This window comes from Melopsittacus undulatus, chromosome 6, assembly GCF_012275295.1.
Source record: "Melopsittacus undulatus isolate bMelUnd1 chromosome 6, bMelUnd1.mat.Z, whole genome shotgun sequence".
NCBI classification, from domain to species: Eukaryota; Metazoa; Chordata; class Aves; order Psittaciformes; family Psittaculidae; genus Melopsittacus; species Melopsittacus undulatus.
In genome coordinates, this window is record NC_047532.1 from 49,883,242 (window position 1) to 49,901,511 (window position 18,270).

Here is an 18,270-nt window from a genome sequence, read left to right on the forward strand (position 1 = left end):
ATTTGAGAAGGACCCACAAATCCGTAAGTGTAATTTATCATCAGCACAAGCCAAAGAAAGCACTGTACACACAAAGAAAACTTACTCATTTTCACATTCAAGGGACTCAGACAAAAAGTCTCCTATTATTATCAATAGACTTTAGATAAGGTCTCAGACATGGCCACACTTGACAGGCACACTCAATCCACAAGGTATTGTTTAAGTCTGCCCTACAATATAAATTATTGACCTGACAGGAGGAGAGAGTGGATGTGTTTAAAGCTGATTTAGGAGAAATCTAACAGTACTCTTGCCTATAAACAGGCCATCACTGTACACAAGGGAGTGGATTAGCCTTCTGTTTCTCACCTGTTTAGTTACAAATTTTGCAAATTACTAATTCTCTTAATACTTACTCCACATCTGTTGATATATTAATGTTTTCTATTATGCATAGTGTTTAATAGTTTCTAGCTAGCTTAAACACCACAGAATTAACTCCACGTTCAGAACGTCCATTTTTTTCAAAGGACACATAAAAGTGACAACTATTTATCAGATATGTTTCATGTTCTTAAAGGGGCATGTGCATACCTGGCAGAGGGTTCCCAGATGCTCTGCATTCAAGATGGATTGGATTATTTACCACAACTGTTTCATTTAACATTTTCCCTGCATCTTCCAGACTGGGTGGTTCTGGGGAAAGACAAAGGCATCAGATTTTCATTAATTCGGCCACCCAGCTAGCAAAACATCTGATCTCAAAAGCAATCTGCCCTCTGAGAAACTTTGGGCAATGAACTACATTCAACTCCTGGATGACAAAGAATTTCTCAGAAAAGTTAATCTTTAAATTAGGATTACTCTCTAATTACATAACTTCATTAGTGTTAATAATAAATTAACTTTATTTCTTTTTTTTTCAGGAAAAATAACACTAAAATGGACTTGCAGGAAATGGGTGCACAATGCAGAACAGTAATTCTTCTAATGCAGCAAGCTCATCTCAATTGGACTGGTAACATTAAACAGAATGCTGCAGATGGCTTTAACAAAGCAAGACTCTTTACTAAAGTTTCTACATTTGAAACATGACAGAAACACCAGATAATGACACTTTGAACATGAAGGCTGAGAGCAAAAGAGTTACTTAGGAGCATAAGACTTAAACTAAAATTAACCATGATCTTATACCATAGAATAAGATGGGAGTGTTTTCTCTTTCTAATTCTCATCCATGGAGATACTGCAATCTCTCTTCATTTCAGTTGAATATTTTTCAGTTACTGAGGCAGTTTGACAATTAAAGTCAACACAATCATAGTCATCACGAGCATTTTACCACAGTCCATTCCCACACCTCCTGAGGATTCCTGCACCTCCTTTGAGGAGTGAGTCACATTGAGAATACACATACTTTGTGACCAGTTTGGAAGCAAATATACAAGAATCATGGTGAAAGCGTTTATTAAATTCACATGCAATTCACATGCAAACAACCACATCTCAAGTTTCCCTGATTCAATTCTTTTTTTTAGCTGCAGAATAAAATCCCTTTTAAGCAGTCTGAAAAAAAAGTCAACCAAAACCAAACCAAAACCCAACTTCTCCTAAAAGAATGTTTCTTTCTCAGAAAAGTCATTCCTGTAAAACTTCCCCATTGCAATGTCGTGGGGAATACCATTATCCCCAGAAGACTTATAATCAAATCAGTAATACCAACAGTGGCATGCCACATCTTGATTCAGAATGCATCCACCTTCTGAGTGGTGGGTTAGTGGCAATGTGTTTGGCTTCTTGGGGTACCTCTGAACAGAGGAGTTAACTGGGAAGGCATTCAGAAGAAAGGCCAAATCCCAAGAAAGACAGCTTTTGCCCTCACTTCTTACTAACACGGTGAGACAAAGAAAGAAAACTGAAAGATAGATGTGCAAAGACAACAAAAATGCCAGAGAGTTTAAAACAGAAGGGAATAGAGATGTAAAAAAGCTGCCTTAAAACAGCCAGATTTAGCTTCTAACTGGAGGCAGAAACATTACCATGCACATGAAGCCGAATGTGCTGTTGGGCTTCTCCTGCAGCATTTGTTGCCACACAAGTGTATCGGCCAGCATCTTCGAGCAGGGCCTTGACAATTTGCAGAATACGGCCTGAAGACTCCAGCTGTACCAAAACAGAGAGCAGGGAACCCCTTTACACAACAATCCCAGGCAGAGCCAATAAGCATAATGGCATAGCAGGTGTTACACTGAATACAGCCAGTCTCATCTTTCTTCTAACCTTGGGCTAGGTTATTCATGCAAGAGGTGTCCTGGTAGTTCAAAGAGACTTCAGTGCTCCTGGGACATCAGGATTATTAGCTGCACAGCTGTAAGGAAACCTAGATGGCAGAGGGACAGGCAAGCAAAGTGAAGAGAAGACTACAGGCAGAGAGAGATGATGTTGGCAATATATCAAAAACTTCTCCAGCGTGAAGTAAATCAAAGCCATTACAAGCACTCAACCCTAAAGCATGCAAGTACTGGGAAGGGCTGTTCACTGAAAGTTGGAAACTCGGTGAGAAGGGAACTTATAGGTAGGTACTGCAATGGCAGTGTTTATAGAAAAAGTCATCTAATCCTGCCTCACAGTGACAAGTAGGTAGAGTCACTTTGTCACCGGCAAACAACCATACCTTGAAGGTTAAAGTACAACTAAAAGAAGCCAAATGATGAATTTACAGTCATGGACTCTTCTGATAGGATTCAGTCTACTGAACACTGCTATTCAATCTGAGATACTGTCCTACACAATGTGTCCTACACATCCTGCTATCCAGGATTGATCATTAGCATCTTTATATCACAGCATGAGGGAAGCAAAAGGAAAAGAAGCACTAACATGTATAATTTGTTGTAACTGTCTTTCATGGTTTGGATCCCATAAAAGAGTGGTGCTTACTCTTATATTTCCTCTGGCTGTGTTTACTGGTTGATCATCTTTTAACCAAGTTATGGAAGGGCTAGGAATACCATTGGCTATGCACTGCAGTGTCACAGGCTTGTATAGCACAACAGCTCTTTCAGAAGTCCCAGCTGATTTGATAGTTGGAAGAACTGCAAGAAGTACCAGAAACATAAATGAAGTATCATTTGAACATATGCATTTAAATATGTAGAAGAAATATCCCACAGGTGAAAGCAGTTCTTCTGTTTTATCTACTCACATAATAAACAGACATTTACAGAAAATTTGAGCACCTTTTTGCTAGCAATATAAAATATAGACAGTCTGCTGTTTCTTCTTCTCTCAAGTAACCTACCATGCACAGTAACATCAAATTCCTTTTCGTGTTCTCCTGCCTTATTTGCAGCCACACATTTATAGCGGCCAGCATCTGACACTTGAGCTCGAGAGATGAGAAGTTTTTGTCCATTTAGTAAGATCTTGTGTCCAGATCCCTCTTCAACTGGTTGGCCATCTTTCAACCACCTAACAAAAATAAAGTACAGTCTCAGATTTCTATGACAGTAAGAACAGCACTACTAAAATATCTACTATTGTATTAAACAGAATGTCTCAGTAACTCTGTTTGCATTTCTATGAAGGCTTGGAGATGTCAGGTAGCATTCTGCTTTTCTGAATGCCACAGACCACAATGGTTTATCAGAATTAGGGAGAACAGGGGAACATGCACTAAAGAAACCAGAAAGGTGACAAGTAGGAAGCAGTAGTGAAAGTGGCTACCACCAACAGAGGCAGGCAGAAATCTCCAAAGCAAAAGCGGTCACTGGGGGCTGATGAGAAGTGCACTGCTGCATTAGCAAGGGAATAAGAGTTTTGTCAGATCTCATTATCTATCCTAATTTCCAGGATGTGCATATTGGCACAACATACCAAACTACTTTAAAATAAAATCCTGATCCTGCCATGTGTGTTCCTGATGCTGTCTTCAGTGGAGCCAGGAGTTTGTTCTCCATGCATTAACTATCACTAAACAACATGGACAGGTCATAAAGACTACCTCCAAGCTCACCTATCAACTAGCTTTTTTGGGGTTGTTTTTTTTTTGTTTGGATTTTTTTGTGTGGGTTTTTGTGTGTGTCTGTTGTTTTTTTTTTGTTGGTGGTGTTTTTTTTGCGGGGGGTTGGGGTTTTCTTTCTATTGTCAATCTCCTTACGTGATAGTTGGTGAGGGTGTCCCTGATGCTGAACAATCTAATTCCAATGGGCTATAGAGAACCACAATGTAGTCCAAGAGCTCATCCCCACCTTCCACAAATGGTGGGACTGTAAGAGAGAGAAAAATCCATCAAAACCAACATTTAAGGTTCAGAAATACCATAGAATCGTAGAACAGTTTGAGCTGGAAGGGAATTTAAAGAACAACTATTTTCAATGCCCCTGCCAAGCATAAGGATACCTTCCACTACACCAGGTTACTCAAAGCCCTGATCAACTCAGGCTTGAACATTTCCAGGGATGAGGCAGCCATAACTTCTCTGAGAAACCTGTTCCAATATCTCACCACCATCGCAGTGAAGAATTTCTTCCTCATATCTAATCTAAATCTACACTCTTACATCTTAAAACCATTAAAATCTATGTCAAATATAATATTAAAACCAAAATAATCTGGAAATCGATCTCACTTTGGGCATGCATTGATTTGTAGATCATTACAAACCATTGCTCCTTTTTGAAGGGAAACATCTACCCAATGATATTGTGCAGCTTCAATTCACTCTTCTAATACTTTTTTCTTGTTTGTTTGAGTTTTTTTCCAGGGTCTGTCAGATCAACCTTATGAATGGGAAGGGGGGTGGGATGGATGAGAGGGGACAGGATGACAACAAGGGACTTTTAGCAACCTTTGTCAGCAGAATGAGAAAATAAGGGTGCAGAAGACCCTCTTTCATGTCCTCTTCACCTTATCTCATTCACTTGCAGGAGCTGGTGGGCTGAGGAGGAAGCACTGCCATACAGCTCCTCTCAGCTCTTTCACTGTCTAGCAAGACCACTGAGATATACCTCAAGCAGCAGAATGGATGTTCTACATCTACATCAATAGTATGTAACGTTCTTCATGACAGCAGTTTAAAGCCTAAAAATCAAGTTCTTAAATAAACCCTTCCATGTCACAGACTATGATTAGTATTTGTACAATTCATTTACCTAGAGACATACAGAAGGGACTGTTGACAAGCAGACTTTGGTAAAGGAGCAAAAAAAAGAACTAAATCTTTTCCCTGAAAACGTTCAAATTTTGTATATGACCCCAAATTAGGAGAAAAGTGTTCTCTCCCCAGAAGCAACCACCCAATGCTATTTTTAATGGATACCTTCCATATCTATATTTTTCTGTGAAGGCAAGTTAAAAGAATTGTAAAGGTTACTGAGAATAATATTTACCTACCACTGAACAAAAAGCTCTCCAATAACTAACCTGAAAAACAAGAATCTTTAAAGTGTCCTGTAACTCTGGAGAGAAAAACTGTGCAGTGCCCAGAGCTAACTAAATATGTAGGTTGTCTAACAGATCTCCATATAACAATATCAACAAAAATAAAACAATATTTTTTTAGGTTAATGGAAATCTGATAAATAAATATTTCTGTTGCTCACACACCTAATATTTCAACTTCATATTTGATTTCTTCTTCTCCAGCTATGCTTGTGGCCACACATATATACTGGCCCCGGTCAGCCTCAATGGCATTCAGAATCTCCAGCTTCTTCCCACCAGATACAAAGTGGAGGTTGTTGGTTGCTTTCACAGGCACACCATCTTTCAACCAAGTAAGAAGAGGTGGAGGGTTGCCAGCAGCTTTACACTCCAGCGTCAGTGAATTGCCAGCAACCACCTGTCTGTTCTGGATTGTGTCAGCATCACCCTCAATTACTGGAGGGACTGTAGAAAAGAAAAAAGTATATTGCAAGCAATTAATTCTATAGCCAGAAAATGTATTAAGAGCAAATGGGTTAGTTCCTCCCCACCCACTTTGGCTCTATATGGCATTATGTCACACACAATTTCACGTGAGAATTTACTGCTGGGGCAAGCCAAGACAAAGGGGAAACAGAGAAGTCAAATTATGAGCTCAGTATTGACCAGTCAAGGATCTGCAGGGCTCTGAGATGAAAGAACTAAATACAGTCTTAAAACAGTACACCGAAGATCCTACCCAGCGTGACTATTTCAGGTAAGTGTTGTTTACATGGAGAAGAAATAGTTTCAATGCTTCACTAAAGAATGATATCAAGGCCTGTGAAGTCAAAAGCTTTTCAAGAGTCACATTAAATACAAGGTGTAAAGCTCCTTCTATGTAGTCTTGCTAACAAAGGCCAGTTTTTACACTCAGCTATTGACTGCTGTGTGCCTTTGACAGAACTGCAAAGGTTGCTGATGTTACAGAGGCAGAGAAGCTGTTATTATGCTTCCTGTAAAATGACAAATAACCAAGGTCATTAAACTCTCACTTACTGTAAACATCCACATCATACATTTTCTCAGCAGCTCCAGCAGCATTGGTCACACGGCAAGTGTACTTTGCAGAATCTGACACTTGGGCATGAGGTATCTGCAGGAATTGCCCTCTATCCACATACAGAGCTTGGGGGGTGGAAATAATTGGGCGTCCATCTTTGTACCATGTAATGGTAGGAACAGGGATTCCCTTGGTTTCGCACTCCAAATTTATAAGGTTGTTGAGAAGCGCGGATACTTCTGTAGTAGTATTTCCTCCTTTAATACTAGGAGGGACTATTTCAGAGACAAAACAACATTAAATCCTTAGTACACAAGTCTGCAGATTTAAATGGATTACACATCAGAATGCTGCAAGAATAAAAAAAATTAGCTTAATCAGACTGCCAACCTTTCCTGCTGTTTTTCGTTCTATTTTTTCCTTTTTCCCCAGCAGAGTTATACATTTTCTGTACATTCTATGCACACACAGAGTGGAAAATATGAAGCAAGCACAACATACAGAGCCGCCATGTATTTAAGAAACAAGTGCGACACTGAGGTGCACTGCTGCATTGCTGCCTCCCTCATGGTACCTGGAAGCATCTACCTTCTAGGCTCCCACATTTGCAAAGTTAGGACAGCTGGGTCTCTGTGTGTCCTGCAATGCACTTGGGCATTACTTCTGGCTCTTCCCTGTCTCTGAAGGGTAAAGAGCAATCCCTGTACACCCTGGGAAATGTATCCTTGCAACAAGGAACAACCTGCTGTTTAAAGCACTAACTACATTTATTGCCTCTACAACTGCAGTGGGAAATGCTCAGTACTCCAAACTTCTGAAGATGAAGTCAGTCACTTTGAGACTAAATATGAGCTTAGCAGTCTAGCTTTATCCTCCTGCTTTTGAAACTTCTGGCCCATGATCATTTCTCTTGCTTGCTAGGCAGCAGTACTCAGATTTTTCTAGCAAGCAAGTTCTCATGTAAATCAGCCAATATAAAGAGTTTATAAATCTCTGTAGAAGTAATAAAAACACAGAGCAATTGGCAGCAACTAAATTTATGATTGCTGAAAGTACTAGACACATGTGGCAGGCACATTAACTCCTGTGATACCAAACATGTTCAGTATATCCTTGACTTCCACTATTTTTGTAGTGTTAATTTTAAAATGCTACTGCAGAAACGTAAAGCAAAGTGTTAGTGAATGGATCTACACCTATGAGATGGGTCTTGTAGATTATCAAACCATGATGAAATAGTTTTCTAACTATATAATTTGCACGAAAAATACACAAAGCTAAAAAACATGCTGAAACACACCCAGTTCAAAGGCAAACACCTTTATCAGCAAATGGGGAACAGTTCTAACAGTATTTTGGGAAAATTTCAAAGCCAAAAGTAGAGGTGAACAACTAAAACAAAGAACTAGCAAAAACTGATGTCTACATTCCTCACTTATTTTGTTGGCAGCAAAGTTTAATGCGAAATTTAAAAGTAATGACATATTCCATTCTATAGTCATAAATTCATCTCTTTTGTCTGAGGAACCTGAAGTTCTTCTGCAAGGATTTTATTTGTGTGAGATTTTTTACTCCTCAAATCTCGCAGCAGCCAAAATTGCCTGTAAGTCCTTACAGCACTTTTTTGTTTCTGATGCAGAAGACTTCACTATGACTGGTGTACAGGCATATTACTGTGCATGTGGTTGCTCCATACTTCAGAAACACCTCACATAAGGGAAATAATGTATAATAATTTCACAGTTATCAGAAGAAAAGACACACAATCTTCAGGATCAAATCCATAGCAAATGGGGACTCATTAGCTTAAGGGCTCACAGATCCAAATTCCTACTCTTCACACTCCAGGCACTAGTGTGTTATGCTACCTATAGATTTCTGTATTTGTTTCCCCCTAATTTCTGCTAGCACTGTACTCTATCAATTTTGAGGTCAGACTAGGCTTCCACTTCTTTTTTGTCTTCCAAACTGAAATTTTTTTCCCCATCTTCTTTGAAGTCTTCCTTCAAAGCCTAGCTCTTCCTTCTTCTATGAATTTTTCCCCTCATTTTCTCTCATCCGATAATAGCCTAACTTACATTAAACTTATCACAGGAATTGACTGTTCTCCATGTCTTTGGTAAGACTCCACTGCTTGCAAACACACAAAAGTATACCCAGTGCGCTATAAACCTCATAAAAATAATAATAACATGATAACAAGGTTATACTCATGCTAGTGCTTCTTTTCTAGCTATAAATGACCTCACGATATAAATGACATTTACACCAATTTAAGCAAGATGACATGCCGCACTATCTGAAGATTATCTGGAACATTCTTTTTCAAAGACTATTGACTATAGTCTTTGAAAAATAAGACTATCTGATTTTTACCCCTTTTGAACTTTGCTTCATACTTTTGCATTAACTTGAACTTATTCCTGCTGAATTTGCTCCCAGTGCTAGGTTTATTAAAACAAGACCATGAGTGCATTAAAATCTAATTAATTTTCTTCTCCCTAAATCAAATAATAAGGCCAATGTGTTAATAAAATAAGCAAGTTGAAACTAATTAATTGCAAAATTTCAGAAGGCTCTTCAAGACTCTTGGCTTTAACAAATTAGAAACTAATAAAATCACAAAAACACATAAACACTACTTTAAGCCCAAACTTGCAAAGAGTACATCCATACTTCACACATACAAACACTAAAAAAGATCACTTTGTGAGCAGGCATTAAGTTATGTTTACATACAAATTTTGCAGGATCAGAGCCTTACTTTGTATATGTTTGAGTATATCCATTCAAAAAAGAAATCTTATGAGTAAAATTAAAGGATCTTCTAGAATCTGGCATTCTATAAACTTACCATGAATGATCAGCTTGACCTCCTTAACTTGTTTGCCAGCAGCATTGGTGACACTGCACTGATAACGACCTTTGTCAATCCTTCGTGCATTCTTTATATGTAGAACTTGATCTTTGTCCTTAAGCTCAACATTGGGATCACCCAAAAACAAGGGCCTGGAATAAATGTCACAGAACTCTGAGCACATGCTTTCAACATTAATTTAAATGGACAGTAGTAAGAAGGGGTCCTTTAACAGCAGTAATTGTGCCATTAATATGTACCAGTTAGCACTAGAGTAACAGCATTAATCTGAAGACCATAAAGTGACAAACTATTACTATTAACTTTATTCCTAATTTTTAGAAGAAACCAAAACACAGAAGTACTTTACTTGGGTCAGTCAGAGCCAGAGGCCCACTACTGACCTCAGTTCCTTTTCCTAATTAATTAGGTCACAACAGTCATTTGCTGATAACAAAATGTTGACTACTAAGTGGAAATGTCAACATATCAAACCAAAGCTTAAGGAATTGTCACATCAGAATGTCTATGAGTACTAGCCAATATTTATGCTGAACTACATTGTTAAATATCAATGCTGTTTAAAAAAAACACAGCCCATTTTGCCTTTCAGCTAATCTCTAAGCCACCATGCCATGTTTGACATGGGTACAGTCTACCAATAAAAAACTATGTCAGCAAAACAACTGTATTTAACTGATTCTATATTTAAAATAATCCAGACAGAATAAACACAAATAAATGGTTATGATTATCAAGCTTCAAGCATTTTCTGGCTTCAAATACCATAAATCAGCTTAGCAAGTGCTGATGTCAGTTACAGGACAGTTCATGAAAAAAAGCAGGATGTAACTTTTGGTTAAAGAATTTGCCACTTCACATCCCCACTAAATATAGCCAATGACAATAACTTAACACTAAGTAGCTGAAAGCAGAGCTTACTCTTACACTGCACCTTCTTCCTCTATGTTCTAAAGGAGGAATAACCTAGACACAAACCACAAAAGCTATAATATACTTACTTGCCATCTTTGAACCAGTGAATGTCAGGAAAAGGGAAGCCTTTGGCTCGACATTCCAGACTGATATGCTGGTTGAGGATGACTGCAATTTCACCAGGGGTATCAGCAGCTATTATACTTGGTGGAACTTTAAAAAGACAAACATTACAGGAAGAAGCTTTATTTAGGGAAGGTATGCTATGAAAATGGAAGAAATGCAGTACTGAATAATACTATTTCCTTGAAACAACTTTAGTTTTCACTGCAAAGTGACTTCTGTTAGATCACATCATCATTTCTACCATGACAAGCACTTCCACACTTGTGCTGGTGAACTGTAAGACGACTCCTACACACCCAAAATACAGAACAAAGCACCAAAGACCAAAATCCAGAAATGAAAACTAGTGTTTTGTCCGTGTCACTAAAAGAATGGTAAATCTTAGGTATTCAAAAGCCATAATGATGAGCTCTTTGACAGAAGTGAGAAGAAGAATCTATCTATAATGAATTTAACTTTATTGATTTCTTAAATATCAACTGGTTTTCACAGCACCAACTTGAAGGAAAAAAAAAAAACCAACAACCAAAACCCAACCAAACAAAACCAGTCAAACAAATCCAAACCAAACCCCAAACAAAACAGAAACCCCACTCCTCCCTGAAATAAGCCCCGTGGAACTAACCTAGTATATCTAGGTTAAACAGCTTCTCAGAACTTCCTGCTATATTTATGGCTTTGCATGAATATTGTCCAGCATCATCAGTAGTAGCTTTAAGGAGTTTCAGGATCTTCCCACTATGCAAAATCTGTAGAGTACTGCTTTCCACAACCTTAAAAGAACCCAAGACATTACATGATCCAAGTTACATCAGCCAAATATCACAGCTGGATTTTTATAAGAAAATGGTAGGTTTAGTCTAAGGATAATGTGTTTCCCCTTTCAGTTACAGCACTAATCTCCTCAATTTCTGCAATCTATTCAGTATGACTTGCAGCTCAACATACAGTAAGGTGTGGGAAAACCAAATAAATTCTTCATCCATCTGTAAATGGTCAGCCACAAAGGTGCATATAGTGGTCTCTCATTTAAACTATCACTTATCAGCTTCAAGTAGAAGTGTAGGTCTCAAGAATAATCCTGAGGAATTCAAATAACCTCCAGGAGTTCTTATTTCTCCATCTATAGAATGAAGAAAATACTATTATTGGTCCCCTTTGTAAGGACTCCGGCATTTACAACACTAGGAGATTGCAAAGTCTAATTCCTAGGGGAATCGTGAAAATAAAGTGTTTACTTTTGACTTATGGAACAACTGAATGAATGGATTAGCCATATATAGCTGGCTTTCTGTGTGGGTGATCTTAGTGCAGTTTAAATATACATAGAGGCATGTATGCGCATTTATTTTAAATGAGTTCTCATACTAAGCACTCAAAAGTCAATACATAACTGGCTGATGATGGCTATGTTACTTCATTTAGGTTAATCATACAGACCTGGTTATCTTCTTTATACCAGGAGATGATGGGAAATGGGTTACCAGATACTTCACAGAAGAGACTTACAGGATGATTAACAACTACAGATGTATTTGTCACTTTTTCTTGATCTCTAATTTCAGGAGGAACTACAAGAAAGTGCAAAGTCATGTATTAAACTTTCTATTCCAGTGATTTCCTGCTTCCTCCTTCCTCCCCAGTCATGAACCGCTGTAATCTGAATTTCTTAAGCTCTTTTTATTCCCTCCCCAGCTTTTCCATTTGCCTCTTGGCTCTGGATGTATCTCCCTGTATCCTTTCTTCACTTTCTCAAAAAACAGAATCTCCTCCTCCTGCCCAATAACAGAATTCCAGGGAAATGAATTCAAATGCAATCACCATCAACATGTTAAGAGAATTATCTTAAGATTTAAATTTAATTTTATTTAAGCTTATTTGCCTAGCATATAAAGGAAGCAGATTCCAGATAGCCATCATTCCTCTTCACTGCTTCAGTCATGCACAAGAAGATCTGCCTATCATTTGTTTCATTATGAACGCAAAGAGAATGGTTTTATGTAGTGGACTAGAAAGCCCAAATGCCACTGATGAAGCCTGTTGGCACAAAAAGGAATTCCTCCTTTTCTCTGGATAAAGATAAGGATATAATCTTGTTCAGGTATCAGAACTCGCTACCATGGGAAGTGAATAAGGCTGGAAAAAAAGTACTTTGTAAGAAACAAAATGTCAAAACATATCCCAAGTCCACCTGTTGAGTTTTTGCTTCCCAATTGGGATTCAGGATTATCAGCAGCAAGAATACTCCTATGTTCATTCTGATAAAAAACTTTTCTCATACTTATATGAAATGCAGATCTATCCTCAATCTTTAATTTCCACAGCACAAAAGTCTTCATTTGTTATATGCATTAAAGTTTTCAAGTACAACAAGAGCCCTCTACCAGTGAGACACACCTAACTCTTTGAGCAATATAGGTGCTTAGTGCACAGCCACGGAGAACAGAACAATATAAAAAGTACAGGGTATCAGAGTAATAGAACTGCAAGTACTCAGGCTAGATTTTGTAATTTAACTGTACATGGACAGGTTTGTGGCATGCAATTTCAAATGATAAAAGAAAAAAATGTTCTTCGAAACCTGTTCCTTGATGGTTGTATTTATTATTTACCATTAACCTTCAGGCTATATTTTCTTTCTGTGCTTCCAGCTTCATTGGTTGCCACACAGATATACTCTCCATTATCAGCAGGTGTAACAGAAGCTATGATCAGCAGTGTTCCATCCTCCAGAATTGAAATCCCTGGTTCACTACCTGTCAGCTCTCTTCCATTACGTAGCCATTTGATGACAGGCTTTGGAGTACCTAACAAGAAAAAGGTGAAAATTTAAGAAATGCTTTGCTCAACTCAGAATAAGAAAGATTCAAACAATTCCCATGGCTTGATGGAAGTCATATTGGCAAGGAGGGTGCACAGCGAAGCCATGAGCTTTTAAATTTAGAGGAAGTTCTGACTGTTATAGTGCTACTTGAATATTAAAATTCTTACTTCTGAATATTATAACTTCATTGTTGGCTAGAATGACTTTTCACAGAACTTCTGTAGACAGTGGTTATTTAAATCACTGTTAGTTTGATTTTTTCCACATTAAGTACATAAGCGAAATACTGTGCAGGTTGTACAATTTTACCATGTCAAGGAAACTTGGTATTTAAAATGGTCACAAAAATATACTTTTGTCACTAAAAGTGGTAACAATGATACACACCTTTTGCTGGACATGGGAACACAGTGCGTTGATTTGCTACTCTTACTTGAAAGGGACTATTGTACGCAGGGTCCAGATTCTCAATAGTAGGAGACTCTGAAAGAAAATTAGGACCCCAAAAAACTTTTTGACCTCTTCTTTCAAATATGAAAATACAGTCTGGCAATGCGTAATGCTTCCAAGTCTATGTCATTCACACAAGCTCAGATTCCAATAACTCTCTTTACATTAATCAAAATGTGAACTATACAAGCAGTCTTGATTTCAGTGGGAATATTTAGGAAGTAAGCAGTATAGAAAGGCTTTCTAGTCTGACTGAAATTGCTTCTCTCTAAAACCTGCTATATTCATTTTGAAGGCAGAGACAGTGTTTCTGCAAAATCTGAAAAATACTAGTTGCCCTTTTTTTCCTCATACCACATATTAGTACTACTTCTACTTTCTTTATTCATCTCAATTTAAACTTGTGTGTGGACTCAGACTATACAAAGAATATTATTTATCATTAAGGAAAGTTATTGGAAGTTCTTTGCTGTTTGTAACAAGCAGTCCTCAGCATCACTAATTAAAAGGGATCAGAATGTTGCCTTTAAATTATTACAAAGAAGGAACACTTTCTTCTTAGCTTAAGTCAGTCATGCTACGTTGATGTATGCCAGGCCATCAAGAGAGGAATTATACTAAATACTTACATTGACATGTTGACCAGTGTTGCCCACATCACCATTTAATAGCATATTAGCATATATAGTTAATAGTATATTCACCGATTGAGTGAAGAGCTCAATCCTAGCACATAAATTTAAAGCACATTCAATTTAAAGCTGTGATACCAGGCTCTGAGGTCCAAAGACAGTCTCTGAAAATCTGAGACATCTGAACATACATAATATTTGAAAAAGAAGTTTCCTATACTGGAATCTGATTTTAATTGCCTATTGCAAAATGAAGTCATAAGTAGCTTGAATACAGAGTATTTATTTTTCTTATTTCTACAAACTTTTCAAAGATTATTCATATATTCTAATTTTTCTTAATTAACATCAGAATTTAACATCCAAAACAGATTTTCATTATGTAACACTCAGTAGCAAAAAGCATTCTCCTCCAAAACTCAATCAGACAACACTAACCAGGGCAGGAGGCAAGATTACAGCCATAATTATAAATACCTTGAACTTGCACTGTTATCTCTGATGTATCACTGCCTGCTACATTACTAGCGACACACGTGTAGCTTCCAGCATCAGGAAGCTGGATGTTGTTGATGCCTAGAGCTCCATCCAGGCTGTAGATAAACTGCCCATCATCTGCTGGCACAGCACTTCTGCCTTTGAACCAAGTGATTGTTGGTGGAGGGATCCCCTGGGCATTGCAGGGTATGTCAAGTCTGTGGCCAGACTGGACTTTCAAAACTCGAGGTCCACGCTGTATCTTCGGAGGAACTAATAAAGAAAAGTTTAGTCCACAGTAATGTAAAGAAAATTATGTACAAGATTATTCTTGAGGCTGAAAGAGTTGGAGGTTTTTAGCCTGGAGAAACAAAGGCTCTGAGAAGAATTGATTGTGGCCCATCAATACTCAAAGGGGGCTTATAAGAAAGACAGGGACTGACATTTTGGCAAGGCCTGTAGCAATAGGACGAAAGGTAGTGGTTTTAAACTGAAAGAGGGGAGATTCAGACTAGATATAAGGAAGACTTTTTTTTTTTATGATGAGGGTGGTAAAACACTGGAGCAGGTTGCTCAGAGAGGTGGTAGATGCAACATCCTTGGAAACATGCAAGGTCCAGTTGGATGGGGCTTTGAGCAACCTGAACTAGTTAAAGATGTCCCTGCTCATTGCAGGGGAGCTGGACTGGATGACCTTTAAGAGTCCCTTTCAACCAAAGGCATTCTATGGTTCTATGAAATTCTTTACCATTTTTGACATTTTTAAAAATGGCTTTGTTCACTGAAACCAAATTCCCAGAGATAACTAAGAATGTAGACCTATATGTTCTCTGCATAGAACAGAATAATAAAATCATAGAATATCAGGATGGAAGGTACCTCAAGGACCATCTGGTCCAACACTTAGAGACAAAGCATGACCTAAACTAGATGTCCCTGTACACTGACCAGCCAAATGTTAAATGTGCCCAGTGTTGGGGAATCCACCACTTCCCTGTGGAGATTATTCCAATGACTGATTGTTCTCACTGTGAAAAATTTACTCTTGTGTCCAGTTGGAATCTCTGTAGCAGCAACTCGTACCCATTACCCTTTCTCTTTTCAGTGTGACTCCTTGTAAAATGGGAGTCTCCATTTTCCTTTGTAGCCACCCTATAAGAACTGAAAATAGGATATACAATACCCTATAGCTTAAATTATCTGAAGAAGCTAGGTTTCAAAATCTGCTGCATGACTTCCATAGGAATAATGCAATATTATTATGCTGCACACATTTGAAGAGCTATGGGTACTGGCATTTCATAACACAAAACAATTCAAAAGTTTTTATGACAGAGTTGATCACATTCTCCTTTTGACATTTTAATTTCCTTTTCCTAATCCCTGATCTTTGTATGCTTCCAAACACAAGTTCAGACAAGGAGATATAAAAATGAATGAAGAGATTCTGCTGGCCCCAAAGAATAATATAAATCCTCCATAAATCTTTTGCCACAATGTTTTTCCTTCTAAGGATCATTGACAATAAAAAGACTTAAAAAGAATGTCTGAAACAATAACAAGTGCCATTTTTCTAGACTCTCTGTTAATGTAAAATTACAAAGATAAAATGAAGATGTGCACTGATATCAGCCTTCTCTATACACAACCAGACAGTAGTCTTCTATAGCCATTGCAACTGAATTATCATAGTTAAAGCTGCTGGGGTCTAGATTCCAATCTGGTACATTCAAGGTATGTGATCCACTTCAAAGATGTGTACTGGCAATGGGTACTTCCAAACTCTACATGAACATGAATCACAAAACTATCTATACAATTACTATCGAACAGCCTCCCCTGGGCTGTGCAAGGCCATGGCTCCTGCACCCATTCTCCAATGAGGTTTAGCACTGGTGGAAGGGATGTGGCACAACCTGTTTCTGACACAGTTGAAGAGGAATAAATGCAAGAGCATGCAGCTAACAATATGTGACACTGTATAAGTGGTTAAAAGACTGTGGTTGGTGCCCCAGTATGCAGAGACTAGGAAAGAGACAAGGGAGTGACAATGTGATGTTCTATAATAAAAAGGAGAGGGAAGGGGACATAGGTCTTAAAATCTTAAAGCAGTGACTAGAGACCTTTACCAAGGTGGAGAGGAAGGTGGGCACAAACACAGGGTACTGGCTTGAATAGAGGAAGTACAGTAGGATAGGTTAAGGTATTAGTTTGCAAACATGTACAGCAGAATGTACATGCATAAAGCTGTGTGCGAAGAGGAGTGGCTGCCTATCCACAGATGACACACTTGCACACTGGTTTCACTACTACCTAAGCAACCTTTAATATTTGCACCAAGAAGGTTTGGATATGTAATCCCCATCAAGTTCATGGGAAGCTGTACATCCTGGCCTCAGCCCACTTTTGTATTCTCTCACTTTACTAAATATTAGCCACTCTTTGCAAACTTGCTGCTCAGAAACCTCTTGCACAGAAAACACCCAAGCAAATTAGAACAAAAGTTTTCAGTTCTTAAAATCCCTCTGGCTGACTTAAAGAGCGTTAGATATCATACTGTGCATAATTCTTCCACAAATCTAAGGAAAATTAAAGGAAGGGGATGGTGTGTATGTATGTATGTACATATGTATACAGATGTGTATCTGTGTGTTTCCACATAACCAAGAACAACTTACATATGAAGATGATATGACCTGAAAGAATACAGGTCAATCATATTTGATGTACATGAGAGAAACTGCTTGAAAAGCTCTGTATGTTGCTAAATTCCATGCAGAAACTTGCCAATGATTATTCTTTAAGTTAAAACTTACCATGTACACTTAGCTTCACTGATTGAGTCACATTCCCAGCAATATTTGTGGCTACACAGAGATACATTCCACTGTCCGAAACTTGTGTCTCACTGATCTTCAATGACCCTGAGGGTAGGAAAACGTGTCTGGAAAAATAAGAAGCATATACATTGTACAAACATGTGCTGAAAGATGAATGATGTCTACTTACACATTGTTAATGATTGCTACAAGCTAAAGCAACACCATTCTACAGGGCACACTGACCATATTACTAAAATATGATATACATTTACTCATTTTGTCTAACTCTTTTCTGATCCCCTACGTTCAGAGTACACAGCAAATATCTAAAATGTAAGATCCAAATTATAAAATTTGTTCTAGCTACTTACAGGACATATTAAAATCAATCTTGTTTCTAGAAATGGAGGGAAAACAAAAAAACCTAACCACAAAACCAACAACAACAAACACATATAAAAATGGAGCTCTTCAACCTCCTGTCAAATATTATTGCTTAGCCCAGGCCACCAGGGTCAGAAAGTTAAAGCATTTTTGATACTACTTCACTCACAAAAAGATGTTATGTTGATTCAAGATGGAGGAGAGAATTCCAAAGAGGATTCTGATTTGAAAGTACCACTTCGGTGTTTACATAAATTGTCATTCTTCACCAGTAAATAGTTCATTAGATAGCATTAATTTTTATTACAGTTCTG

The 18,270-nt window shown here is 37.9% G+C and overlaps 1 protein-coding gene across 1 annotated transcript in view; it reads right to left on the reverse strand.

Annotated features, from left to right (window-relative positions):
• HMCN1 (hemicentin 1) overlaps positions 1-18,270 on the reverse strand; it is a 209,674-nt gene that overhangs the window by 84,283 nt on the left and 107,121 nt on the right. The window contains exons 23-37 of the mRNA XM_034064292.1: positions 17,567-17,694; positions 14,751-15,023; positions 13,579-13,674; positions 12,980-13,174; positions 11,808-11,938; positions 10,993-11,140; positions 10,328-10,454; positions 9,303-9,457; positions 6,445-6,723; positions 5,590-5,871; positions 4,142-4,250; positions 3,284-3,453; positions 2,923-3,077; positions 2,022-2,145; positions 577-678 (exon numbers count right to left, since the gene is read on the reverse strand). Coding sequence (XP_033920183.1) covers positions 577-678; positions 2,022-2,145; positions 2,923-3,077; positions 3,284-3,453; positions 4,142-4,250; positions 5,590-5,871; positions 6,445-6,723; positions 9,303-9,457; positions 10,328-10,454; positions 10,993-11,140; positions 11,808-11,938; positions 12,980-13,174; positions 13,579-13,674; positions 14,751-15,023; positions 17,567-17,694 — 2,474 coding nt within the window. The remainder of the gene's footprint in view (positions 1-576; positions 679-2,021; positions 2,146-2,922; positions 3,078-3,283; positions 3,454-4,141; positions 4,251-5,589; positions 5,872-6,444; positions 6,724-9,302; positions 9,458-10,327; positions 10,455-10,992; positions 11,141-11,807; positions 11,939-12,979; positions 13,175-13,578; positions 13,675-14,750; positions 15,024-17,566; positions 17,695-18,270) is intronic.